We start from the raw sequence: 26,941 nt of genomic DNA on the forward strand, positions 1-26,941 counted from the left end.
GCTATGCAAAAGGATTTCATTTTTAAAATTCCTGTTTGAGATAATGTAAGTTTAAAATCATTTGGAGTGCATTTAATTTGTATGGTTATCGGATTTGCTGTTGCGTACATCCATGAATTTTTAGTTTCTAAATTAACAAATATTGCGTTATTTAATTTAATAAATTTCTTCTCGCAACTACTAGTAAGTATTTCATTTAAAAACATATTAAGTGCGCAATTTGTATTCGTATTAACAAAAAGGATCGGAGTTTGCTGCTTACAAATTAAATCATGACTTAATTCTACACAAGAACGAACATAACTACTATCTACTTCGAAAAACAATTGTTTGTTATTACTTAATACTAAATATTCTGACGTCGGGGCGATATAAACGAAAACATTGTCTTTCACGTTAGTCGGAACGCTTGTCACTTTTATTATTTGAAACATCTCGCGATTTACTAACGGCACTCGCACAATTATTTGCACTGTATTGTCATGCACGAAAACAGTCAATCTCAACGTTTTGTACAAATCATGAGAGTTATGTTTCATTATATTGAACGGAAAAGCTAGATCGCTATGGATTAAATTTTGAATTCTTTTTAACTCTTCGATTAATTTAGTGGGACTTAGCAAAAATGGATGAAGTACTCATCGGTGCGCATCAACGAGTACTTCCACAAAATTATCTTGAAAATGATATAAGTAGTTTGTTAGTAATTCAAATAATACTACGGCTTCAGTTAACTGTTCTACAAAAAGGTTATGGGATGAAACATTGTTTACTACATGTGAAAGGTTGGTTATGTATGCGGACAGCTGTTTAGTTTTGACTCCTAGGGATGCAAAGTTTTTATTATTATTAATGATGGTATTATTTAATGCATCCATAGCGGTATTAAAAGTGGAAATTTGTTGTCGCGCCAATTCGACTAAATTATTCTGATTTTGTTCTAACTTATGAATTTTGTTATTAAGAAAAATGCCGTCTTCTGCGTCAAGAGTTCCAAAGGGTAGCTTTGTCGCGCTACCTACAAAATTGAATGCGCCTCTCTTTGTTCGTGTCCCTTTTTCAAGCCCTAGTAATTCATGTAATAGTGTGTTACGAGATTCAATAGAATGCTCTACAAAATGTACCAATTTTCTGAAATGTTCACATTGCGAAATCTTGTGGGAAGTGTCGTTTAAGCAGATGGTGTTTAACCTTTCCATACTAAACTTAGCTAAAGTGTACAAACTAACGTAATTCTTGAAATCTATAACAGTATGAAGTTTCCAGACTGTATTATACAAATTTGAAATAAAAAGGTTATGTTTGGCTTGAACGATGAATATTTACTTTATTTAATAAATTCGGTGCGACACGTGTTTCGCCGTTGAGGCATCTACGGGCACGACTAGTGTACATAACAAAAATAGAGAGATTAACATAACATATCAAGTTAAAAATCTTATGATTACAAAGAATTTCTATATTTACCGTCATTGGACAATAGATGTATATAACGAGAGAGTCGACATGAGAATTCCTTTCCGAATGTAGAAGTGAAATTATTTGTATGTTCAAATTTAGGTTTCTTGACATAGAATTGTTATTAAATGTTGACATTAAACTGCAAAATCTTAAAATAGAACATCTCAATTGAAAGTATTGTTATTTACGCATACCTCTGCAATGTCCATGCCTTTTATAACCTCAAATTTATATCATGTATAGGTTAAGCCAAAAAATATTTATAAAAATATGAAAACCGTAACGGAATTAAGTTGATACAACGTAGATTAAAATTGAAATGAAAGTGATCGACTTAATTTTATAAAATATAAATCATTGAAACGAAAAAACAAAAACTTTAATTTGAGTCACACTCACTTCCCGACATCTTTGAGCGGACTGAGGGTGCGTAGTTAAAAACGGTTGTAGGTTAAGGAAAAAGTTGAGCGTTAGGAAATAAGCGGGAGAATACGAAAAATAGTTCTCTAATTGAACTTGAAAAATTTTAAACAAACATAGCTATGCAACATTTTAAGAAAGAATCTTTGGTTATTATCTTTTGGTATCTTTATTGTATTATACAAGGCAATCGGTTTCAGGGTTTCGAAATAAATTCCACTAGATGAATTTAGAGGTATTACTTCATAAGGATCTTCCGAAACGGCACTTTTGGCAAGTAGAAAGCAGAACAGGAGTGGTATTAGTGACATCCTGCAAAAAGGAAAAAAAGAATAGTTGTAATTGTTTTATTCATTACCGAATAGTTTTAACCTATTGTTATGGACTTTAATACATTTTCTTCCTATCTGTATTGTGCTGTTTACGGCCTTTGTAAATTTCATCGAGTTTGTTTCTACGCGTACCATTCCGAAGCATGACTTGGTCACCTTCTTTTAATTTTATAGGATTTGTTGTACGGTCATATCTGACTTTGGATTGAATTTTATTCGAAATTAAATTTTGTCGAGCTATTTCGTGGGAATGTTGCAACCTGGCTTTTAGTTCATTACTGTACCAGTCATAATTATAACAGGGTTGAGGATGACGCTATAAGGATGTCGGTAATTCGGCTTCTCGCCCGAATAGTAAAGAGAAAGGAGTAAAACCAGTTACTCCTTGTTACTCCGTAGGCAACCATGAATCCCAATTGGCTTGATCTTTCCTAACAAAATTCCGTAGATATTCCACCAGATTTCTGTGAGATCTTTCTAAACTACCATTTGACTGCGGATGGAAGGCAGTTGTTTGTATTTTTGAGATATGTAACAGTTTGCACACATCTTTAAATAATGCGCTCAAAAAGTTTGAACCTTGATCGGTTAATAGATACTCAGGAGTACCAAATTTACAAATGATATTGGTAACGAACTTCTCAGCAATTGAGTGGCTTTCTTGATTGGGAATTGCAATCGCTTCTGCAAATTTAGTTAGATCATCTTCAAAGGTTAAAATATATTTATTTCCGTTTTCAGAAGGAGTTAGTGGTCCAACAATATCGAGAAAAGCTTTTTCGAAAGGTTTAGTTGCGGTGCTCGTAATTTCTAAAGGCATTTTGGTTGGTCTGAATGATTTATTTGAGTTACATCTTACGCATGATTTAATGACACGTTTTATTTCTTTTAGCATGTTAGGCCACTTGTAAAATTTTCTAATTCTTTTGTAGGTTTTATTGACCCCTTGATGTCCTCCGAGAGGATTTGTGTGATACTCTTTAAGGATGGTTTCTTTCTGTTCAGGTGAACTTACATCGGATACGTGATTATGGTAAATTGTTACTTTAATCGGAGAATTTTGAAAGATGAATTTGATCATAGCTCGAATTACGTCAATTTTAGGTTTTAAGACAGTTGGTTGGAAAGTAAACTCGTGTAAACAATTTTGGAGCAGATGCCAAGTTTTCATGGCTATCGATGACGTCATCATTTATGATTGAATTAGATGTTGACTCAGTCAGAAAATTTTCGTAGTTAAGGTCATTGTGCGCTTGTGCACGTGTTACTACATTTACAGGTAATCTACTTAAAGCATCGGCGTTCGTATTGCTACTTCCTGGTTTATGCGCTATCGAGTACTCATACTCTTCCAGCTTTAATCTAAATTTCATCAACCGGCTTCCAGGATCCTTTACAGAAAATAACCAGAGGAGTGGTTTATGATCAGTTACGATCGTAAAGGGTTTACCTATAAGATACGCTCGAAAATGTTTTGTTGCCCAGCAAATCGCTAGCAATTCTCGCTCTATTGTGCTGTAATTCATTTCGGCCTTATTTAGGATTCTGGATGCATACGCGATAGGACGATCTTTACCTATTACACCCTGTGATAATACGGCACCTATAGCTTGAGAACTTGCGTCCGTAGTAAGTATAAAACTTTGGTTGAAATCTGGGTATTGAAGAACAGGTGGACTAGTTAGTTTAGTTTTAAGTTCCTCGAAAGCTACAGTACAAGAAGGAGTCCATTTAAATACTGAGTCCTTTTTCAATAAAGCGTTAAGTGGGTGGACAATTTTTGCGAAGTTTTCAATGTAACGGCGATAGTAACCGGCTAGTCCTAAGAAGGATTTAACGTCCTTCGCACTTTTAGGTGTAGCACATTTGATAATACAAGAAATTTTTTGTGGATCAGGATACGTGCCATGCTCAGTGATTATATGACCTAAATATAATAACTCAGGCCGTAGAAATTCGCATTTTTCCGGCTTTAATTTTAAGTTATGCTTCCTAAGACGCTCAAAGATTTGAATCAATTTCGAATTGTGTTCCTCCAACGTTTCTCCATATATGACAATATCGTCGAGATAGACAAAACACTTTGTACCTTGCAAACCGGTTAATACCTGGTTCATTAATTTCTGAAAGGTAGCGGGTGCTCTTTTCAGTCCGAAGGGCATACGGGCAAATTCAAAATGACCGTGTGGTGACGAGAAAGCGGTCTTGTGTTTATCTTCTGGTGACATTAGTACTTGATGGTAACCAGAAGCTAGATCGATGGAACTAAAAAATTTGGATTTTCCTAGTTGATCTAATATTTCGACAATGTTAGGCAGAGGATATACGGAAGAAATCGTTCTGTCATTGAGTTGTCGAAAATCTACCACGACACGTCATCTCTTAATGCCATTGCTATCAACCTTTTTTGGTACAACAAGAAGAGGTGAGTTGTACGGAGATTGAGATTCGGTTATGATGTCGTCTTTTAGCATCGCATTAATTTAGGATTTTATTTCATTTTGTTGATGAAATGGTAACCTGTACGGTTTTACGTTTATGGGAACACTGTCACTAGTAGGAATTGTGTGCATGGTGGCAGTTGTGTATGGCAACTTATCGCCTTCAAGCAAAAAGATGTCTTGATATTCCTTACAAATTTCTAAGATGCTACTTGCATGATTTTTATCGATATGTCCAAGTTTTAAGGAATTTTGGAGTAGATTAAATCTATCAAAACTAATGGGGATTTCGTTTAATTGTAAGATGATATAATCAGAAAGATTCTCGGTTTTAAGATTCAAATTTTCTAACCTTACTTCTTCTTCGTTTGAATTTAAGAGGGGAATATTCGAAAAACCGTCAGTGGATTTTATTAAACAATTCCCTACAAATACACCGCTTTGGATTTCTTGCGCCAAGCATAAAGCGTCGTGTTTAACCTCTAGTTTAACACGAGTAATGACCTCGCTTCTAGGAGGTATTATGATTTTATTTGAATTATGCAAATTCAGTACAAACGAATGATTATTAAAATTGAATTTTAAAAGTTTTGCTGAGTAGTCAATAACTGCTTGATATTTAGAAAGAAAGTCTTTTCCCAAGATACCGTCACTAGTAATAGGAAATGAATCAGGTACAAGATGCACCTTATGGGGGATGTAGTGACCGGCTATTTGAAATTGAATGAAACAAATGCCATAGGAGGGAATGGATGTACTTCCAATTCCTTTTAGTTCGGCCTTAAAATCTGTATAACAGATAGTGTTTCCGTTAACATAACATTCTTTTAAAAGAGTTATCTCACTTGCGCTATCGACTAAGAAATTAAGAAGATTACTATTACAAATATCAACCTTTAAAGAGACTTCATCTAATGAAGTTATTTCACACAGGTTTAAAGTGAAAGAATTTGCTGATTTAACTGCATAAGGATGTTTTTCTTGATTTAAAGAAATTGGAACGTCTATTGTTGGGGCAAAGCGCTGACAAGGTTGGCGCTGCCCAGGGCACCGACCGCGCTTGTCGCGTTTCCCGCGTTAGGTTGCGATTCTAATGAATTTATTTGAGGACGCTTGCTATGGAATTCGTCTACTCGTCGTTTTTTGAAACAGTCCCGAATATGATGTCCAGGATTTTTACAATATGCGCAATTTATTACAGTAACGCCCGGTTCTGTCTTTATCTCTCGTTTAGGAAATGATGGGAAAGAAACATTAATACCACTGTTGCCTGAATGGGGCGCTGTATTACGTTTTGAAAAACAATTTTTTTCGATATGTCCCGTTTTCTTGCAATAATTACATTTAGGCTTTGATGGCTGTTTATGATCATGGGCGATAAAACCTACTACATTAGAAATTCTTTCTTCTTCTACAGCGGCTTCAATTGCTTCACTTAGGTTTTCAAAACGCGACGCTTTTATAAGGGTTTTATATTTAAAATTTAGTCCCTGAGTGAAAGCTTGAAATGCAGTTTTCTTATTTAGGTTATGAACAACTTCGGCGGAATCTGCTCCCTGACTAGCAATGCAAGCATCATCTAAGTCATTTAAAATTTTTTCTATTTTATTTGAAAATTCCCGTACACTTTCATTATTACTTTGTCGGATACTTAGTAATTCTAGCTGTAATTGGGCAATAGTGCGTGTTTCTAGAAATTGGTCCTGAAGGGCTTTCTTAAGATCCGCCCAGGTTAAAAAAGTTCTATGTTTAACTACGTTATAAGCATCCATTCAATTTTGTCGTAATTATTTTTACTAGCATTAACTGTGAATTTGGGTTAACGGCGGTTGTGCTTACAATTTCACAACAAGCTATGAATTTATGTAGGTTTTCGCGATTTCCATCAAAATCTGCAGCTTGTACCGCCATGATATCTAATGGATCAAGATTTGAAGATTTCGAGGGAGTTATAGAATGAAAATCTGGATCGTTTGGATCGTCTGCGGGTTGATTACTACCTGAAGCTGTTAATGCGCTAGAAGAGGGTTTCGACGCGGCTTTAGCTTTCGAACGCGTGTTCATCAAACGTTATAATAACTCTCATGAAATGAAAAAAAGAAAAGATTGACTCACCTTGTTGTTTCGTGTTAGATTATACTTTCGTCGGAACCAGCGTTGATCGGCGATGTTGATTGCGAAGTTGTTCCGTCGGAGTCGTTGTCGTCCGGGTTGTTTTTACGAGTCCCGTGGTCTTTTCTCGCGGCAATGGTTACTTGCTTATCTTCGATTCTTCCTTGGAAATCAATTGGCAGTGGATCACGCCGGAGCAGAATGATTATCTTCTAATTTCGGAAAATGATCACCAAAAGAGTCCTGGTTGTGCTTGTACTTCGATATTTTTTTTTTTATCAAAACATTGCACAACCCCACACCTGACACCAAAATTTGTTGCGAACCAAGGGGTTCTTACTGGGAAGAAGAAGAGGGTTTGCAAGTTAAACCAAAAGCTTCCTTGACGAACTTCTTTTATTTGATGTTTTTCCGTTGGGAACAACTTACATTCTGTTTTACAAATTGAAAACAAGCGGACAATCACGTACGACTAGGCGATATCGTATTACCGCTCGTCAGCGTAAAAAATAGAAAATGAAATGAAATTAATTAAAAAATAAATTGGTCGGTTTATAACACTGTTTTAAAATTTATAGCATTCTGTGTATAATTGATGTGTACCATCTTCAAGAACAGTCTATTATCATAATTACTTTCTGAATCCAAGATTTTTACATCCCGAAAATCAAATTCATGTTTTGGAGTGCGGCAACGTGTTGGGATAAAGCATTACTATACTTTTTTAGTCTGCAGTCGCTTGCATGTTTTGAGATTCTACACTTCAACCACTGACTGGTCTGACCAACATACTTTCCATCATAACCCCTGCATGAAACACAATAAATCAATTTGGATCTAAAATTATCATCAGTATTATGCTTAAGTTTAGTAAAATGGTTTCCTAATTTGTTATCACAACAGTCAATGATCCTTATGTTATCAATACATTTCAACGTTTTCTTTAACTGGTCACTTAACCTTCCTATGTATGGAAGCTTTTTATAAGTGAAACGCTCTGTATTAATTAATTCAGGACTAGTTAAACCGATCTGGTTGATATTATTGTGTGAATACGTTGAAAACAAAACTTTGTTGACCAATTTACGAGGATAACCATTGTTGACAAAATTTGTTCTAAGGAAATTGAGATGTTATTTTAAAAACAGATTATCACAGATATTCGCAACTCTATGCTTATTATTTGCTATTATTTTCATTTATTATCATTTTCGTGTCTAGGAAAGAAATACAGTTGTCTCAATTGTGAACTGAATGCTCGGATGAAAACTGTTAAACAAATTCAACATGAATCTATATCATCTTTATGTATTCCAATGATCAAATCATCAACATACTTTGTGATAAAACTGGTGCGAAAACCCGAGTTGTTATTAACCAAAATCTCATCCAACGCGAAATCCATCACCATCAGAGCCAGAACCGGCGATATTTTAGAGCCCATAGGGGTGCCCTCTATTTGATGGTAAATTACATTATCAAAGGTGAAAATTGAAGTATCAAAGATAAATTTTAAGCCAAGCAAAAAGATGTCTTTGTCCCATGAACAATGATTAGCAATTAAATGCCATTTTTCCTCCACAATTGTGTCGAGCAAAACCAACGGAATGACAGTAAAAAGGCTAACAACATCTAAAAATATTAAAATATGATCCCGAGGAAGGCTATAGCCCCTAAATTCATCCACAAATTGAAAGGTGTTGGTAATGTTGTAGTTAGTTATATCTGAAGAATGTTGTAATGAACAATTGAAATATTAGCTATTTGAAAAAAGTTGTTTTACTTTTAATCCTGCTGACCGAAGATCCGATTAATTAATTTTTTCTATTAGACAATTTAAGCAAGACTACCTTTTTTGTGTGGAATTGAAAGCTCTTTCAGGATTGTGGTTTTAACTCACCATACCTCAACTGACAAAATAGTCATGTCTAGATTTATCGAACGAGCACTATGTATCTAGCGCCCTCTACGAGCAATAGCAAAATAAGTCTCAAATTCTTATTTCTCATGCTCGAAAACATAAACTACCAAATTTTATGTTAATAGTACAAACAGTTTCAAAATTATCAAGAAATTTCGAAATAAGAATTTAACTTTCAACACCCTGTTGAAATTGTGGATTGAATCGTCATATGCATTTTTCAGCATATTGATTACCACCCCTAGCAGGTAGTAGTGGAAGGGCGTATTTATTATTTTTGGGGTATTAAATCGATATTTTCGTATATTTCCCAATATCCCAGCTCAACTTAAAAAATTTGTACATAATAGAATAGATGAAAAATTGTAATGCAATTTTCACCAAGTACCAATTAAAGTATGTACTTTTCAATAAAGGAGTCCGTTTCAAAATATTGTTTTTAGCTTTTGAGATATAAACTTATGAGTACAATCGCAATGCTGGTAATTATTGTAATTTCCTTACTTAAATTTAAGAATTTGTGAATAATAGAAAACAATAATAGAATATAGGGCATAATAAGAAAATTTATTATATACTTTTCACCAATTAATTATCAACTATCACATCCACTTTTCAATAGTTTTAAGGAGTATCAATTATATTGGAAATGTTCTGCTTTTTCTGTCGATACATAACAAAATTTATGGCGAGATTTTAAAATCATTTTATTCTGCAGGCACATTTATGATAATAACATTTTTATATGACACGAACAGACCTCTAACAGCACATAGAATCGATAGAAAATTTTTCCCTTTATGCAGAATTTTAATTGCAAGCGATCATTTGATTGCACAAGCATTTTTTTTGTAATACTACGTAACCGTACACGCGGCCCGCCAAGCATTTCTAAAATTGAATTTATTTTATCGACTTTCTCCCATCATATATTGTTATAAAATTAATTATAACAAAATGGTAGTACATACTAAACCGAAACAATTTTTTGTGACTTGTCACACAATCAGTCAGACTGATATGCTTTTAACTAGCAGTTTTAGCAATTCTTGTATTTCTTGAAAGACGTGAGTGCAATATTATTGTCAAAAAGGTAATATTAGAGTTTTTTTACTTTCAAATTTTTAATCCATAATAGCATGTCGGAAAAACAAACAAAAAAACGGAAGGTTGCGGATGAGCACAGACATTTTCAAGAAAAGCGGAAAATTGATAATTTTTTCAGTTTCGTCAAAGGTAAGGCTGTATGCTTAATATGCTCAGAGACTGTGTCGACATTAAAAGAATATAACATAAAAAGGCATTACGACACAAAACATGAACAACAATATAAAAACTTAACAGGACAACTCCGGATGGATAAGTTTAATCAAATAGAGAAAAACTTGGTAAAACAACAGGTTATTTTTTAAAATCAAGCTATTTTATCAAATATGGCAGTAAAGGTTAGTTTTGTTGTCAGTCAAATACTGGCAAAAAAAATGAAACCCTTTGCGGAGGGAGAGATGATAAAAGAATGTTTGACTGAATAGCATTTCCTGACAAAATAAATATTATTTCAAACATTAGTTTATCAAAATTCACTATTGCAAAGAGAATTGAAGACGTGTCCGAGAACATAGCAACAACGCTTCGTGAACGCATTGCAAAATTTGAATACTGTTCTTTGGCACTTGATGAGAGTTGCGATATTGGCAATACAGCACAACTGGCTATATTTTTACGTGGTATTGACACCAAATTTAATATTACTGATGAATTGTGTTCACTGATTCCAATGAAAGGAACTACAACCGGCCAAGACCTGTACGATGAACTAAAGTCTGTGTTGGAAAATTTTTCAATTTTATTAGCAAAGATTATTGGTATATCGGCAGATGGAGCACGAGCAATGTCAAGGGAAATATTCGTTAACCACCGTATAATTCACCAGAAAATTTTATGTGCGAAAAGATTGAGTTTGCCAAATGTCACAGTACCAATAATGAAAGTAATCAATAGAAGTAGTACGTTGGCTTAGTAGAGGTGCAATGTCAAAAAGAGTAAACAACTTAAAAAGCGAAATACAATCGTTCTTGGATATGAACAGTGCGATTTTGGGTTTCTTATCGACATGACTCAGCATCTCAATGATCTTAATGTGAAACTTCAAGGCAAAGGACAGTTTATTCACAATTTGTATGACAAAATTCAGGGCTTTGAGCGCAAATTTAAATTGTGGAAACAGCATCTTTTGCAGAATAATGTGTCTCACTTTCCACATTTAGAAAAAGAAAACGTTACTACTTCTCAAAAATACGCACAATATATAAACATTTTAATCAACGAATTTCAATTACGATTCCAAATGTTCAAAGCTGAGAAGACAGCGGTTTCCATGAAAATGTTTTCCTCGCCATTTAATATCGATGTGGATACAATTCTCGAAGGCTGTCGAATGGAAGTGGTTGACATGCAGAATAATACCGATTTAAAAAATGTATTTTTGTCAGTAAACATCGAAAATTTTTATAAATCTTATGTCAGCCCTGAGAAATTGCCGCTTTTGACGAAAAATGCAAACCAAATGATGTCTCTGTTCGGAAGTACGTATGTTTGCGAACAATTATTTTCAACGATGAAATTAATTAAAACTGACCATCGATCAAGAATGAGTGATGCATGATTAGAAAGCTGCGTACGTGTAGCTACCTCATTAATTCCGGCTAATATTGATCAGCTTGTATCGAAAAAACAGTACCAAATTTCTCATTAAAAATTTCAAGTAAATTCGTTTTTCTGTTCTTTTCTTATTCGTTTTTATTTTGCATTAAAATTTATATATGAAATCTTTACTTTTTTTAAAATTCTATATTTTTTTATCCTAATGTTTATTATAAATAAAGTTTTGTAAATTATTAATAAGTGTTACTTGATGTGCGGCCCGCCAAAAAATTTTAAAATTTAAATTGGCCCGTTGATTAAGAAGGTTGCTCACCCCTGGTTTACGGTATCATAACTTTCTTAGGGAAAGGTTACCGAATAAAGACCTCTGACATTTTCCGATATACAAGTGTTAGGTTTTTAAAATATAAAAGTCATTCACGTTTAATTTGAAACATTTAATCAACTGTCAATAATACTGTTAAATACAAAACGGTAAAAACATCGTTGCGTCGCGTGGCACGACTTAACACGTCTATCTTTACAACCCAACTGCTCAAGTTGCCCCGGTCGGTTCGACTTATTGGGGTAATATATGTAGATGGTTCTGGATGTCGAAACCGCTAACATTCGGCTTCGCTACCCTCGGAATCGTCCGCGATTCCTTGTGGGTCGAAAGGGACACACCATAGCTTCATGCGATCGGCTGCAAACACAGAAGAGAAGCTGCGCTGGGTTCGCTCTGCTCCTGGAATATCGCCCAGTAGGTAACGATCGTTTCCAAGGTTCTTGACCACTAGGTATGGGCCTTTGTATGCTTGCAGCAACTTCCGTGGTTCTCCTGTAGCGGACGTTTCTTTTCTCACGAGCACTAAATCTCCAGGGTTATATGGTCGCGGGGGTCGATGACGAACGTCGAAATACCTCTTCTGTTCGGCCTGTACCTGTCTGTATCTTCTGGAGGGCGTCTATTCGGTTCTGTTGAATATCAACAACCTCTTCGTCTTCGGGTGCTAGGGCCAGAAGTAGTTTGTTCTGCAACGCGTTTCGTGGATGATAACTGAATAGTAGTTCGTGCGCTGACTTTCCAGTGGTTTTGTTGAACATCGTGTTCAGGGCATATTGAATGTTACGCAGGTGAATATCCCAATCTTTACGCTCTATTTGCCCGTTCGCTCTTGGCGTTGCTGTGGCGTTTTTGATATGGGTAATGTCGTTCTCTTCGCAGTATTCTTTAAAGCACTTGGCTGTGAATGCCGTTCCTCGGTCGGTGATTAATTCTTTTCGGAGGTCAGAAATTACCGGTAATATCTTCTAACGCTTGTATTACATTCTTTGTTTTCGTGTCTCTTAGAGGCTTTAGGTAAATATACTTTGTGAAATTGTCTACATACACCAAAACGTGCATGTTTTCTCGGTCAATGTTGTGCAGTGTCGCTTCTTGTTTTCCACCTTTCAATTTGTGGTAGGCACATTCCACACACGCGCTCAGGTACCCTTTTACAACCTTCGTCATCTTCGGGAACCAGTAGTGCTATCTTAACTCACGCATCACCTTCTCTAAACCGTAGTGTCCCATATCGTCGTGGCAGCTTTTAAGCGTCCGATTCTTGGAGTTATGTCTTTCTTTTTAATTATGGTTTTAAGGGAATTACAATCCGTTATCACTCGAAATCTTCTTCCAAGCACGTACATGCGGAATCGTTCTATGGCTTCAACCACCGCTAGAGCTTCTAACTCATACCTATGATAATTTTGTTCTGCGGTAGAGGTCCGACGACTGTAATACGATACGACTGTCAATGGTTCTGCGTTGTTGCGTTGGAAAAGTATTGCTCCCAATCCGATTTTACAGGCATCCGTGTGGACTTCGAGCTCAGCGTTCGGGTCGTATAAGGCAAGTACTGGTTGTTTCGACAATTCTAGCTTGATTTCTGTGAAGGCTTTATCTTGCGAATCGGACCACTCCCATGCTGCTGTCTTCTGCGTCAATCGGGTCAAGGGTTCTGTGATTAGTGAATAATGTTGGATGAATCATCGAAAGAAACCGGCCAATCCCAGAAACTGTCTGACTTCTCGGACTGATGTCGACGGATGTGGGTCGTTGGAAATTCTTCACGGCATCTATTTTCGTGTTTCCTGGTTTTACTCCAGCTGCGTTGATTTCGAATCCTAAGTACTCCACTGATTCCATTAAAAACTGGCATTTTCTTAAGTTGAGGGTTAGACCTTCTTCTCGCAGTACGCATAACACTTTCTTCAGCTTGCTTAATCCTTCTTGTACGGTTTTGCTTGGGATCATAATATCATCCATGTACACGGCGACCACGTCGGTTCCAATTCTTTTAGCCATCATACCCATAAGTCTGGTGAATACACTAGGTGCGTTGACAAGACCAAATGGCATACGCTTGAACTCGTACTGTCCTTCGGTAGCCACAAATGCTGTGTAACGTATGCTCTCTGGGGTGATGGGAACCTGGTTATATCCACATCGACAGTGTAATGTCGTAAAATACTTATTTCCGGATAATTTGTCTAACTGTTCGTCAATACTTGCAACCGGCGTATATTCCTTTTGGGTCACTGAATTTAACTTGCGGTAATCTATGCACATTCGTTCGCCACCTGTCACTAAAATCACTGGACTCGCGTATTCAGAATTTGATTCCCGAACTATTCGCGCGCGTAGTAATTCATCTACGGTTTTCTTCACTATCTCACGTTGAGAATACGGCAGTCTATACGGTCGGCACATCACTGGTTCATTAGTTGTGAGTTTGATGTTCATCGCGGTTAAGTTAGTTAGTCCAATTTCATCGAAACTACTCGCGAAACTCTTTTTATTTTTAAGCAATAGTGTTTTCAGTTCAGCTTTTTCGTCACTTTTAAGACTCGCGTTAAGGCACATTTCGTCTTCAGATATTGTTTCCGTGATTTGGTCATCCTCCTCTTCCATATCATTTCGTTCTTCCTTTTGCTCGATCTCTACTCGTTCTTCATCTTCATGTAAATCAGGTGTAGTATTTTTTCGTTCAATTCTGGCAACTCTTTCTATGGTTAAGGTATTTTCTTCATTAGGGTGTGTTTACGTTGGAGCTGCGATAAGCGATAATAGCGACAATACTACCAAAACAACGAAATTGTTGTCATAGTTTTATATGCACGCTAAGTCACCTTTATTCCGGGTTGATCAAGTGCACTTCTTCCAATGATCATCACGTCTTCCTGGGCTTTGTCTGGCACAATAAAGATTTCCACTTCAATACAATGTGCGTATCCACTTCTAGGACTGATATTCGACGGCCTAGTGTCTAACATTTCCCTTCTCCAAATCCTTTTAAACCAAGTCTGTGGGGTATGTACGGAATTTTTAGCTCATCTGAGCATGATTTTCTTACGGTTACAATATCGCTTCCTAAGTCGTTAAAAGCTACGACCTCCACGCTATCAATTTTCACATATTTATGATATTCGTCCTTCAGTGGCTGTAAAACACCCATTTTGTTTACATTTTGAGGGATAGCGTGATCTCCTTTTGTTCTATTCGATGGACAATTCTTAGCTATATGTCCTGTACGTACACAGGTGAAACATCTTGGTCTACGTTGTGGTTTAGGACAATTTTTAGAAATATGGCCAGTTTCCTGACAATTGTAACATTTATCGGCCGTACGATCTTTCGGAATCGCGGATGTTTGATCAGATCTTATATTCGTGGTAGCTGGATGTACAGTTTTGCTAGATAAATAGCGCGTCGTGCTCTCATATCTTTTAATTCGCTCTAATAGATCAGTATCGACATCATATATCGCGTTTATAGCTAACATTCTTCCTAAATCGCGATCTTGTATACCGGCTATTATATACTTAATTAAGCTTTGTTCGCTTATCGAACCCTTTAAAGCAATAGATTTCATGCCGTACACGTAATTCTCGTATGTTTCGTCCGAGCGCTTCTTACGACGTGTGAGTTCAAAATGAATATCAGAATCATCGATTAAAATAGGAAAACCTTTCAATAATTCTCGTTTAAATTTTTCCCAGATCTTTACATCATGTTCAATGTCGTCAAACCATAGTTTAGCACCCCCATTTAACTTCGAAATAGCTTTATAAAGTAGCGTACGATCATCCCATTTGAACAAAATAGCTAAATTTTCTACCTTTTTTATCCATTGTGGCGCCGTCAATCCTATAGATTTTCCTGGGTTAAACTCTGGCAAAACACGTTGTGACACATCGTAACACTGCGCGTTGTTCAAATTCAAACCGCTGTTCAACCGCTCTCTCTCTAAAAGTTCTCTTTCGCGACGAAGTAGCTCCCTCTCTTGCTCTAGTAGTCGTCTTTCCCATGCTAAATAGCTTCTATCTGGTCCCGTTGCGTCTAAAACTTCAAATTGTGTCGAAGAAGCACCTGGTAATTCTTCACCGTCGTTAATTTTTTTGTTTTGCTTCGTTGCGTCTACCGAACTTTGTTTATCAGTCATCTCCCATATACGTTCTCGATTTTTGCACTGTTAGGTTTTTAAGATATAAAAGTCATTCACGTTTAATTTGAAACATTTAATCAATTGTCAATAATACTGTTAACTACAAAACGGTAAAAACATCGTTGCGTCGTGTGGCACGACTTAACACGTCTATCTTACCCAACTGCTCAAGTTGCCCCGGTCGGTTCGACTTATTGGGGTAATATATGTAGATGGCTCTGGATGTCGAAACCGCTAACACATGTGTATAGAGATACATAAACACTTTATTAAAAATGATGTAATTGATAAAGAAAGTTACTAAGTAATGAAAAATTAATCTAAAGAAATTTAGTCATCGGTTCAAATAAAGAAACTGATTATCTAAATTGGATCACTTGCTTTTTTAACAGATATCAAACACTAAATGTTTCCTGGGCCTTAGTGAAATAAGTTTATAGATGGCCAAAAAATGCTACTTCTAAAGATTGCAAACGGTGTGTAGTAAACGCCTGGCAATTAAAGTAATATGACTCATATAATATGGAATAAGTTAGATGGAGTTTTTTTGATCGCAAAAATTGACAAATATGATAAGGTTATTGGGTGTAGCGATCGGTTTCTTGGTGGACCGTTGAAATGTTCCGCAATCGTGCCGCTTATCAACTAACCTGTACGTTTCTTCCTTTTTATGTAAGCCATTGCTAGTTTGAGTGTTAATTTTGATACATTTGTTCACAGTTTTTTCCCTGTAGAAGAAACAATTAGTTTCGAAATATAGCAAAGAAAAAAAAAAAAAAAATTAAGTTCTCTTTTTTTCGTATACCGATCGCTATTAATAAGGATGAAGTATTTTATGATATACTGCGATTTTATTTAATTGTATCTACCTATATTGTTATATACAACGGCTGGTCCGTTACTAATGGGATACAGAGGAACAGTGAATTCCTTACATTAAATTATTACGATTTAACCCAATTTATGTTAGTCCAATTGTTAATAATAACGAAAATACAGATGATTAAAGTTAATATTTTATTTTCGCTTTTCTCTAATATTTTTTTCTCTTTTTTCTCTCGTTTTCTCTTGCAATATGACCATGAAAATTGGTACTGTAATAAAATCCCTGTTTCCGAAGAAACAGAAAAAAGATTAATTAAATTTAAGAAATTTACTATATTGGATTAGACTATAAGTAGTTAGTTTTGTTATGATTTTCATTTAGTTTTAAGAAAAATTAAGACGATGTGCAAGAAAAAGGTAATTCATTGAAGTCTATGACCTTCAAATTTTGACTTTGACATTTACATTTTGACAGGTATTGATTTTGGCAACTTTTCAGACGATTTTCGATTCTAAAACCATGCGAGATCGATAGATCGTGTCGATTTAGCCCTTAGGCCGCAATTTCATCCATTTCTGAATCATTTTATATATTAAATTCCATTTTTTTTTCTTTCCAAACTTTAACATCAAATTACAAATTTCTCGAAGGAATTTGACACCCGAAAGCGCGATTATCTAAAAGAACGAAAAATTAGCTACAAAATTACAAAATCTTAATCAAATTTAAAGTTTATTAATAATTTCAAATATTTTCAAAGTTGAAAGTTATTTTCTTTAAAAAATTCAATCATTTTGGCTAACCTGTGTAATTTATAATTCCCGCCATTTTATCAACCAATCAGAGAGCCCAGATTCAAACTGAGGCGATCATATTCGGATATCCAAGAAGCCTTTGTCCAAAAAGGGTATATAAGGCCGCGCAAATTTGACACCGAGATATAGTTCAATTTTGGTTAGAGCGAAGCGTTGTCGAATCTACGTCAATTTAACCTAAAAATTTCTAACCTAAATTTGAACTTAGAATTTTTTTTTGACAACTCAATTTACTTTTATCTAGTAAAAGTAAACAAGTGTTTCTAAATTATCTTCGAAGAAATCGAAACCATACCTGAGATCGAGTCCAATGTTCCATCCTGTTCCCGAAGGACCCGAGAACTAAATTTCCCGAGAATCCTAAACTTCTAACACCGAATAACATCCATCCCGCAAGACCAAGGTCAACCAACCATTTTTAACTGACATGTCACACCTCCGGAAACAAGTTAAGTGAACATAATTTCCTTTTATCGAACTCTTTAATTTTTATAACCCTCGCGATTAAAATAAAAAAAAAATTAATCTTATAAGACCCTTATAAATTAACGCGTATAAGCTTTGTCAATTTCAACACTCTTATAAAGGAGTTACCTCTTTCTTGCACAGATTTCTTTATGCTCTATTTTATATTTAGTTCGTAAATTTAAAAATTTAGTTATAGATGCCTCCATGAACTTGCGTTTTATTCTTTTTCTTTTGTCCCTGAGATTCATGTTCTTTAATTTAAAAAAAAAATGTATTTATGTTCGTTGTTATCCAATTAAATAATTAAGCGAGAGTAAGCATGTGTGAGTAACATGCTTACTCTTATAATTTACCGGTCACAAGTTGTTTTTCATTTTTCAATTTTTCATTGGTTTGTTGATTGGTTTAACAACATACTTGTGTGAATAATTGATCGTTTACAGCTGGTGTTATAATGATACCAACATTCTTAATCTGTTTTTAAAACACCATGCCCGACGAACTCCTGATGATGATATTGTAAAATATCGAAACCGGTTGAGCGAATAAATTTATATCACCGTAAAGTACGATTTCATTAATTTCTACCATTTACAATTTGGGTGATAAAACCGAAGAAAATTTCCTTATATGAATTAAATAATTGTTATATGTTTTCTGTGTGATTTATTTGTAAAAAATTTGGTTTATATAATTAATTTAAATCGAACATAATAAAATAATACAGTACATTACCATCTTTTAAGACAATAAATAATAATTTGGTATTAGTTTTGAGAAGTAATTCAAGTAGCGTCCCGAGTACGTTGGTTTGACAAACCAGTCAAATTGAATGATGTTATTTTCATTTCTTATCATTTTCGTGTCTAAGAAAGAAATACAGTTTTCTTTTTCGATCTCAATTGTGAACTGAATGCTCGGATGAAAACTGTTAAACAAATTCTACGTTGAATCTATATCATCTTTATGTATTCCAATGATCAAATCATCAACATACTTTTTGATAAAACTCCGAAAATTTGCGAAAATCCGAGTTGTTATTAACCAAAATCTCATCCAACGCGAAATCCGTCACCATCAGAGCCAGAACCGGCGATATTTTCGAGCCCATAGGTGTGCTCTCTATTTGATGGTAAATTACATTATCAAAGGTGAAAATTGAAATATCAAAGATAAATTTCAAGCCAAGCAAAAAGGTGTCTTTGTCCCATGAACAATGATCAACCAAATCCAACGGAATGACAGTAATAAAATTCTCTGAAGAAGATTGTAATCAATAATCGAAATATTAGCTATTTTAAAAAAATTGTTTTATTTTTAATTCTGCTGACCGAAAATCCGATTAATTAATTTTTTCTATTAGTTTTCATAGTCAAAGACTTATAGTCTTCTTAGAAAAGACATATAAGTTTCTATCTTATTGTTAGCCACAATGGTGTACGAGCAGAACAACTGCAGTTAATACTAGAAACCACTCTTTAGAAGTTGAAGATACTTTGTCTAAAACCTATCGGCATTGTGTGCGATCAATACACGACCAACCAAAAACTATTTACAAGCTTGGGTGTCACTGTAAATAAGCCGTACTTTACAATTGAAGATTCTAAATATATTGCCTTGTATGATTTTCCCCATTTATTGAAAAGTGTTCGAAATAACTTAATGAATAGTGACTGTTTATAAAAAAGACCGCATATGCTTCAAAGATATTATTCACACTTATAGGCGGCTAGACAAAAGCAGCTTAACGGGAAAAGCACTGCCACGCAAAACTGGCGTTTATCTTTGTCCTAATTCCTTTCAAAAGATGAATGTAAGGTTAGCGGCACAGTTATTCAGCCACTATGTTTCAGCTACGATAAGGACGGCAAAGGATCAATTAAAATCAAACACAGGCGAAGCCACTGCTTCATTTATTTATTTTCATTTGATGCATTAAATAGCAGAAAATTATATGGAAAAGCATTATATAGGAGATCTCTTTCTAGAGATAATTTACATAGCCAAGCCTTAGAAAAAGCATATGAAATTTTCAAGGATCTATGAAAGGCGGTTTGGCTCTCTGGTGTGAAAAGAAGATATTCTCATGCCAGACCACCACGCTTTGATGGTTTCCTTTTAACCATAAATGCCGAAAAAATGATTTTTGAAATATAATGTAAAAAAGGTTACCCCTTTCTGTTGACAGCAAGACTAAACCAAGACATCTTAGAAAACCAATTTTCAATATATAGACAAGAAAAAATCCAATAGTGCGATCTTTTTAAGTTGCTTTTAAATCAAATTCCATTATGAATTTAATGAAACCACCGAAAACATCGAACTGTGAAGATGATGGCGCATATGATCAAAACGTGCTTAGTTTTAATGAATTTTTAATAGAAGAAAATGAAAACAACAGTTCTGATAGGGCAACATCATCTTCAGACAGTACCGATACTGAGGAGGCTGACACTGTTTATGGTGGTATCAGTTTGGAAGTAACCTATATGGCAGGATACCTAAGCAAAAAATGTATAAACAGTTTAAATGTGGTGAATGTGTTGATAAACATATAAGTGAAAATGAACTATGTGATCCTAATGTTATTTAAATATTTTATAAAAACTATAATTTTCAAAATCCTGTAGCACTAAACAAGCCAACTATTCTTTTAGCAAAGGCAACTAAAATAGCCATGCTGGCTTTTGCTAAAATAAAGTTATAAAACAATTGCCACAATGGAAGAAAAAGTGCGAAAAACATACATATTACTTGTTGCATTTACTGGTACGGACATTAATACATATGAGAAATGTATAATATCTTCTGAAATAAAACAAAGATTTATTTTGTTAATAGTTAAAATACTGTGTTAACAACAATAAAAAATAATAATAACCGTCGATACAAAAAATAAAAGAGTTCTGATGCTCAATAGCCACGTCACAATCTTTGTTGTACAACTGCCCAATACGGCCGTTAAGTAATTTTTTTATTGGCTTATTCTATTTTTAATTAAAATTGATTAGCCCCATATTTTATTTATTTTTGATTCTGAGGATTAGTTGTCCCAAAAACAATTTAGGTTTCAAAAAACGTTCACGTGGAATCCATAAAAATTGGGAGAACGAGACAGTACTACTAATGTTATATGCTAGAAATAGACAGGAAAGAACATATCTAGCAGCTTATACTCAAGAACGAACGAAAATGCAATATTTTAAAATAAAAATTTAAATACTTCTTTTAATTTGAGATAAATTAATGATCAAAAAAAAATCTAGAGATAAATTATTTCACCTATGTATTTTGGATAAAAATCTATCTTTGCTGCTAATAAAATTACAGTCTGCTCAAATAAATTTAAAATATTTTAAGCGGCTATTATTGTTTTTTTTTTCGAGTTAAGTTCTTGAATAACACCAATTTGAAAATATTAAATTAAAAAGAAGCTACATTCATTATTAAATAAGTTCAAAATTAAGCCTCACCAGGTTAAGAGAAAAAATCGTACACACCAGTGAGCTGGTCGCTCGGTTTATTAACCAACCGGCAGGGGTAGTAGTCTCGGTCCACGGTATCATAAATTTAACTGTCATTTAATTTGTCATAATTTTTGTCGTAAATAATGAATAAATCGCAAATTTTTTGGTGTGAATTTAACTACAACCGATGGGACACGCGGTACTTATTATATTACAATACCAATACAAGACAATTTTTCTATATTCACAAAGTAAGAAATTTAAAAAATCGTATCTTAAGAACCGATTAAGATATTGCAATGAGACAAAATGGATTTTAAAGCAAATTTAATCTAGTTTTCGTGTGCCTGAAATTATTTCATAATTTCTATAAATCTCCTTGTTGCATTTGTTTGATTTCAACTCTGCTTATTTCAACGTTTATTCAAAACTAAAGAGTTGTAGTAATTTTATAATTAAAACTATTTTAAAAATTAAAATACAAAGACAGACGTGTTGTCTGGTTGATTGCTTATAATCGAATAATATTTACATCGAAATCAACAAAAATGGTAACATAGGTAATTTATGATAATAAGGTAATTTGATAAAAGTTATAATTTCTATGTGAAGGTAGGCTCTGTACTCTACAGTTACTCCCCCTTTCACAAGAAAACCAAACGTAAAAAGCAATATTAAAAGTACGAAAATAAAAGATAAGTTAGCAAGAAAAATTAAAGCGAACTTTGAATTGTGTTTTGGTAGACAATGCGTCGTTACTATGGCAGTTATTTGACTTGTCATTAAGTAAAAATGCGGGTTTTAAACGATTTATATTTATAGGTAAGTCCTTATTATTTTTTGAAATTAAGAATGTCGTTCGTAGCCTTTTAAGAATTTTAAAAGGGCCTTCGTAACGAGGAGTAAGTGAAGATTGCATGCCTTCATTTTGATAAACGCTAGGCGGAGTTTTTGATCGCAAAAACTGCTGACAATACGGTAGGATTAGTGGGTGCGGCGATCAGACACAAAAAGTAACTAACTTATTATTTGCAATATTTCGAGTGAACCGGTCAATTGCAGTGAGGTCTAAAGGCTATACGTACTTAGTATAGCCTTTAGAAGGTGTAAGAGGGCCAACTAAGTCGATATAAACGTGATCAAATCTGCCACTTGGTATAGGGATTTTTTGGATAAGTGATTTTGTATATTTGTTCACTTTGGCTCGTTGGCATGGTAAACATGTCTTTGTCCACCACTGAATATCTTTTGACATATGTGGCCAATAGAAACGGGATTTAAGGTTATGAACAGTTGCACGTATTCCGGAATGTGAAATATTGTGAAATTTCTGGTAAATGATTTTTCTAAATTTATCTGGCACGTAAATTTTTGGCAATGGTGAAGATATTTCGCACCAAAGTTTAAAATCTGATTCTTCAATTTTTTTGCTGAGATAAATGAAAATTGCGTAAATGTTTGTTGGAAAATTGTTTATTGAGTAAGTGCGTTAATTGTATATCCTGGTCTTGGGCAATTTTAATAGATTTTAAATCTGGATAATCGCAATTAAGGGATTCAACATTGATGCGTGACAAAGTATCTGCCACAACATTCGAATCTCCTTTAATATATTTAAGTTCAGATGTGAACTGGGTGATATAACTCAGATAACGAATTTGTCGAGGAGTTTTTTCGGTTTTTGAAAATATTGAATTAATTAAAGGTTTGTGATCAGTGAAAACAACGAATTGATTTCCATGTAGAAAATGTTTAAAGAAATTTATCGCGGAATAAATCGCTAAAAGTTGTCTGTCAAAAGTAGAATAATTAATCTGGCTTGGAGTTAATTTTTTAGAAAAGAAAGCTAAAGGTCGTGTTTCGTTGTCTGAAGTATGAGCAAGAACTGCTCCCATGGCACTATTTGAGGCATCCGTTGTTAAAGAAAGCATAGCTTGGGGTGATGGATGAGCAAGGATGGCAGATTTAGCTAGTTCATTTTTAGATGTTGTAAAAGAAATGTCGTGTTCAGTCGACCAAGTTGATATTAATTTCTGTTTCTTGGAATATAGGGTATTCGATAAATTATATAGAGGACCCTAAATGTTGGAAATGTTAGGAATGAACCTATGATAGAAATTTATCATTCCTAAAAACCATTGCAATTGTTTCAATGTTGTTGGAGTTGGAAATTCCGAAATTGCGGTAATCCTGGACTGAGAAGGTCGGATTCCTTCGGCAGAAATTTGATGACTTAGAAAATTTAGAGAAGTTACACCAAATACACATTTCGAAGGTTGATTGTTCTAAATGTTTGTAACGCTCTTCCTCGCTTTTACTGGCAACGAGGATGTCGTCTAGGTAAACAAAGAGGAAATGCAGCCCAGAAAGCACTTCGTTAATAAATCGAAACCGAAAGGTGTTGTTATTGCGGTTTTGGGGATGTCTTCTTCTTCTATAGGTATCTGATGATAAGCCCTCACCAAGTCTATTTTTGAAAAATTTTTACATCCATGTAAATGGAGGTTAAAATCTTGAATATGTGGTAAGGGGTACCGGTCAGGGACTGTGACATTATTCAAGTGTCGGTAATCGCCACATGGTCGCCAATCGTCAGAGTCTTTTTTCGGAACCATGTGTAAAGCGGATGCCGTAGAGGAAGAAGAGGGCCTGCAAATTCTAATAGAAACCATGTACTCGAATTCTTTTTTGGCAATATTGTATTTTTGTGAATCTAATCTCCTGGGACGACAAAAAGGAAGGTGTAAATTTGTTAAAATCTTGTGAGTGGTTGTGTGTTGAACAGGTGTTGAAAAATCTGGTGTAGATGTCAAGTTTGGGTATTTGTTGAGAAGTTTTGTATATGCAGTTTCAATAGAAAAGTTTTTTGGGGTTGGTGTATTAGTATTGACAATAGAACCGATTGAAAATAATTTTGTTGTTGAATCAACTAATCGCTTGTTTTTAATATTGTAGTAATCCATATCCATATCCATTCCAAAATCTTATTTTCAAAATTTACCGATAATGATAAAGACTTATTTAAAACCATATTGTTCCTGAAATTGAAGAAATTTAAACAACAAATCGATACAATATCATCGATAACCATCATTTTTGGAAAAACAAAAAGGAAAACATATTTAAAATATTTTGATTGACATTGTTTGTCATTCCGAAATTCTACATAAATTATCTTTTGACGTATCTTGTAAAAATAAATTTGAATTATTTTTGGAATAATCTAAGATTGCCAGAACTTAGTCGCTATGCATTTTCATAAAAAAATTGAAGAACCGACGCTTAAAAAAATAACAAACAATCAGAGTTGAAACGTTGAAAACAAAGCATCGTTTTGTTGTGAACGCATTCGACAATGAAAAGAGACTAAAAACAAGAACATAACCCGAGTGAAGGAGAAGAAGAAATATCTTAATGTGAGTTTAAATATAAAAAAAAAACTAGAACTTAAAAAAAAAGACTAATTTAATCAAGTGTATTAAAAATTCGTGAACCTTTAAAACATTAACTGAGACAATAATCAGGATACAAAAAGGAAGAATAAAATTAATACGACCGATTTGGAATTGAACACCTAGCGCCAACGTGTGAAATCACCAAGGATTTAAGTTGAGATATAAAAGGCGTCCATAGTAACCATTGTTTGAAGGAGAAACAAATTCTAATTAAGATAAGTCTTTAATTCATTTTTTTTTGGTTCATTAACAAATTAAATTTTTTGAGAATCTAATTTTGATTTAGAATATTCAGTCCGAGTTAACAACATCACATGATATAAAATTTAAGCCCGTATTAATAATTAAACAATTTATTAAGTTATTATTTTTTTTTAAATTAAGTTGGTCTTTTGAACTGAATCCACAATTGAACCCTGAGAAGAACTTTAATTCATCGATATATATATTTCTTCCATAATCAGTACCAATACAATATCAACTAAAAGATTGAATTTATGAAGGAAATCAGCGCCAATGATTGGGTTTTTAACATTGGCGATGGTAAAAATGAAAGGAAAATTCCTTCTTAGATTTAATGAAACTGTTAGTTGTTTTTTGCCGTAGGTTTTAATTATTGTACCATTGGCAGCGGAAAGCAAAGAGATGGTATCTTGTTTTCGATTTGAATAAAATTTAAAAGGTAATACAGAAACATCGGCTCCAGTGTCAATTAAAAAATTTAGATTATTTTGGTTGTCGAAAATGAAAAGACGCGAACTTGTAGGATTGATCGAAAATTGGGATTCCCATTTTGGCGAAATTTTGAATTTGGAAAAAGATGGTTTTCTATTGAAACTGGGTATTAGTTTTTTTTGGTGGGACAAATTATTTGTTTTATTGTTGAACGATGTGAAAAATTTACACCAAGATCCTTGGCATTTCTCCGCCCTATCAGCGAATTTATGGTGATACCAACATATATTAGAAGGCGCAGAGGAATTTGACCTACCACACGAATATTGGGATGAGGAGCGCGATCTACTTCTGGAGTGATGGCAACTACGACAGCATTGGGGGGGTATATTATTGTCATCACGTTTGAAATTTACTAAAGACATTTTATCCTCTAGAGACGAAAGTCGTTGGGATAAGGCTTGAATAGTGACTAAAAGGTTTTGAAGAGATGCTGTTATATCTTGGAAGAGATGCTTGGGAACGAGTCGCGAGAGAGGAATTAGACGAAATTTTATGAATTTCGGGAATGTAACTTGGATTGGGTGAAAGTTGCAGAGCTTTCCATATTTTGTCCGCAATTGACAAAAGGTCAGCAACATCATTTTTGCCAGAAGATAACAAAGCAACTGATATCACCTTCGGAATTCTTTTTTGCCAAAGCCTCAATAGCAATTTTCTGCTGACTACCTGTGAACCGCCGGCAGTAGCCAACATTGATCTATAAAATTCTGACAGCTTTTGATCACCCATTTGAGAATTTGACAGTAAGTCATCGAGACGTCTTTCTTCACTCAAAGAAAGTCTGTCAATCAAAATTTTTTTGAATGACAAATACAAATTATCTACCGGGGGATTTTGAATAACGCCTAAAATTAATGTGATGACATCGTTTGGTAGATGAGTTAGAACTAAATGATATTTTGTTTTATCGTTTTGCAGCCGTGACAAAACGAATTGTGATTCAATAATCGTAAACCACAGTGCTGGATTTGAAGTCCAAAAAGGCGATAAAGTAAATTTCGTAGTAATGTTCATTCAAAATTGTCGCCGATAGTAGCATCCACCATTGTAAAAAATTATATTAATAATGAAAATAAAACTGTTGGATGTCAAATATGACAATTGATAAAGAATATAGAATGTAATTCGCTGCTTTTTTGTTTAAATTTTCTTAGTTAAGAAAGAATAACTAAAGCCTTACACAAACCGTCCTTCACAAATCCAAAGGAAAAATATAACGGGTCGATAGTAGGGGCTGCAAAGCAGTTTTCAAACGCAGTAGTAGCAGCGAAGGGATTGGGATAACTTGATTGGGGCAACTGGGAGGGGTCTGGGACAACTGGGCTGTTGCTATGCTGTTGTCTGGAGCG

At 34.4% G+C, this 26,941-nt stretch overlaps 1 protein-coding gene and 2 long non-coding RNA genes across 5 annotated transcripts; 1 reads left to right on the forward strand and 2 right to left on the reverse strand.

Moving 5' to 3' along the window:
• Positions 1–12,890: 12,890 nt before the first annotated feature.
• On the reverse strand, positions 12,891–15,820 carry LOC139432512 (uncharacterized). The gene is made up of 3 exons (XM_071201201.1): positions 14,650–15,820; positions 13,404–14,333; positions 12,891–13,336 (listed from the first exon to the last, which is right to left on the reverse strand). The coding sequence occupies exons 1-3, from the start codon at positions 15,818–15,820 to the stop codon at positions 12,891–12,893; spliced, it is 2,547 nt and encodes an 848-aa protein (XP_071057302.1).
• A 1,180-nt stretch (positions 15,821–17,000) lies between these two features.
• Positions 17,001–18,160, reverse strand: LOC139432507 (uncharacterized). Of its 2 annotated transcripts, none has more exons than XR_011642281.1 (3): positions 17,699–18,160; positions 17,453–17,641; positions 17,001–17,326 (listed from the first exon to the last, which is right to left on the reverse strand). It is a non-coding gene; the product is annotated as an uncharacterized lncRNA (long non-coding RNA). The 2 variants fall into 2 exon arrangements; XR_011642280.1 differs by having other exon boundaries at positions 17,003–17,326; positions 17,760–18,155.
• Positions 18,161–21,875: 3,715 nt separating this feature from the next.
• On the forward strand, positions 21,876–26,722 carry LOC139432509 (uncharacterized). Of its 2 annotated transcripts, XR_011642284.1 has the most exons (3): positions 22,030–25,397; positions 25,461–25,914; positions 25,967–26,722. It is a non-coding gene; the product is annotated as an uncharacterized lncRNA (long non-coding RNA). The 2 variants fall into 2 exon arrangements; XR_011642283.1 differs by having other exon boundaries at positions 21,876–25,914.
• The last annotated feature ends 219 nt before the right edge of the window (positions 26,723–26,941 follow it).

The sequence above is a fragment of the Onthophagus taurus genome, unplaced genomic scaffold (assembly GCF_036711975.1).
Source record: "Onthophagus taurus isolate NC unplaced genomic scaffold, IU_Otau_3.0 ScKx7SY_20, whole genome shotgun sequence".
Lineage (NCBI taxonomy): Eukaryota > Metazoa > Arthropoda > Insecta > Coleoptera > Scarabaeidae > Onthophagus > Onthophagus taurus.

Bases quoted from the DNA above. Each gene is read 5' to 3' on its own strand.
- LOC139432512 (XM_071201201.1), bottom strand. From the start codon at position 15,820: ATGACTGATAAACAAAGTTCGGTAGACGCAACGAAGCAAAACAAAAAA. The intron at 14,334-14,649 runs GTTAGACACTAG...ATTTACATGAAG, and splicing joins AGGATTTGGAGAAGGGAAAT to ATGAAGAACGAGTAGAGATC. The intron at 13,337-13,403 runs GTCAGACAGTTT...CACTAATCACAG, and splicing joins CGTCGACATCAGTCCGAGAA to AACCCTTGACCCGATTGACG.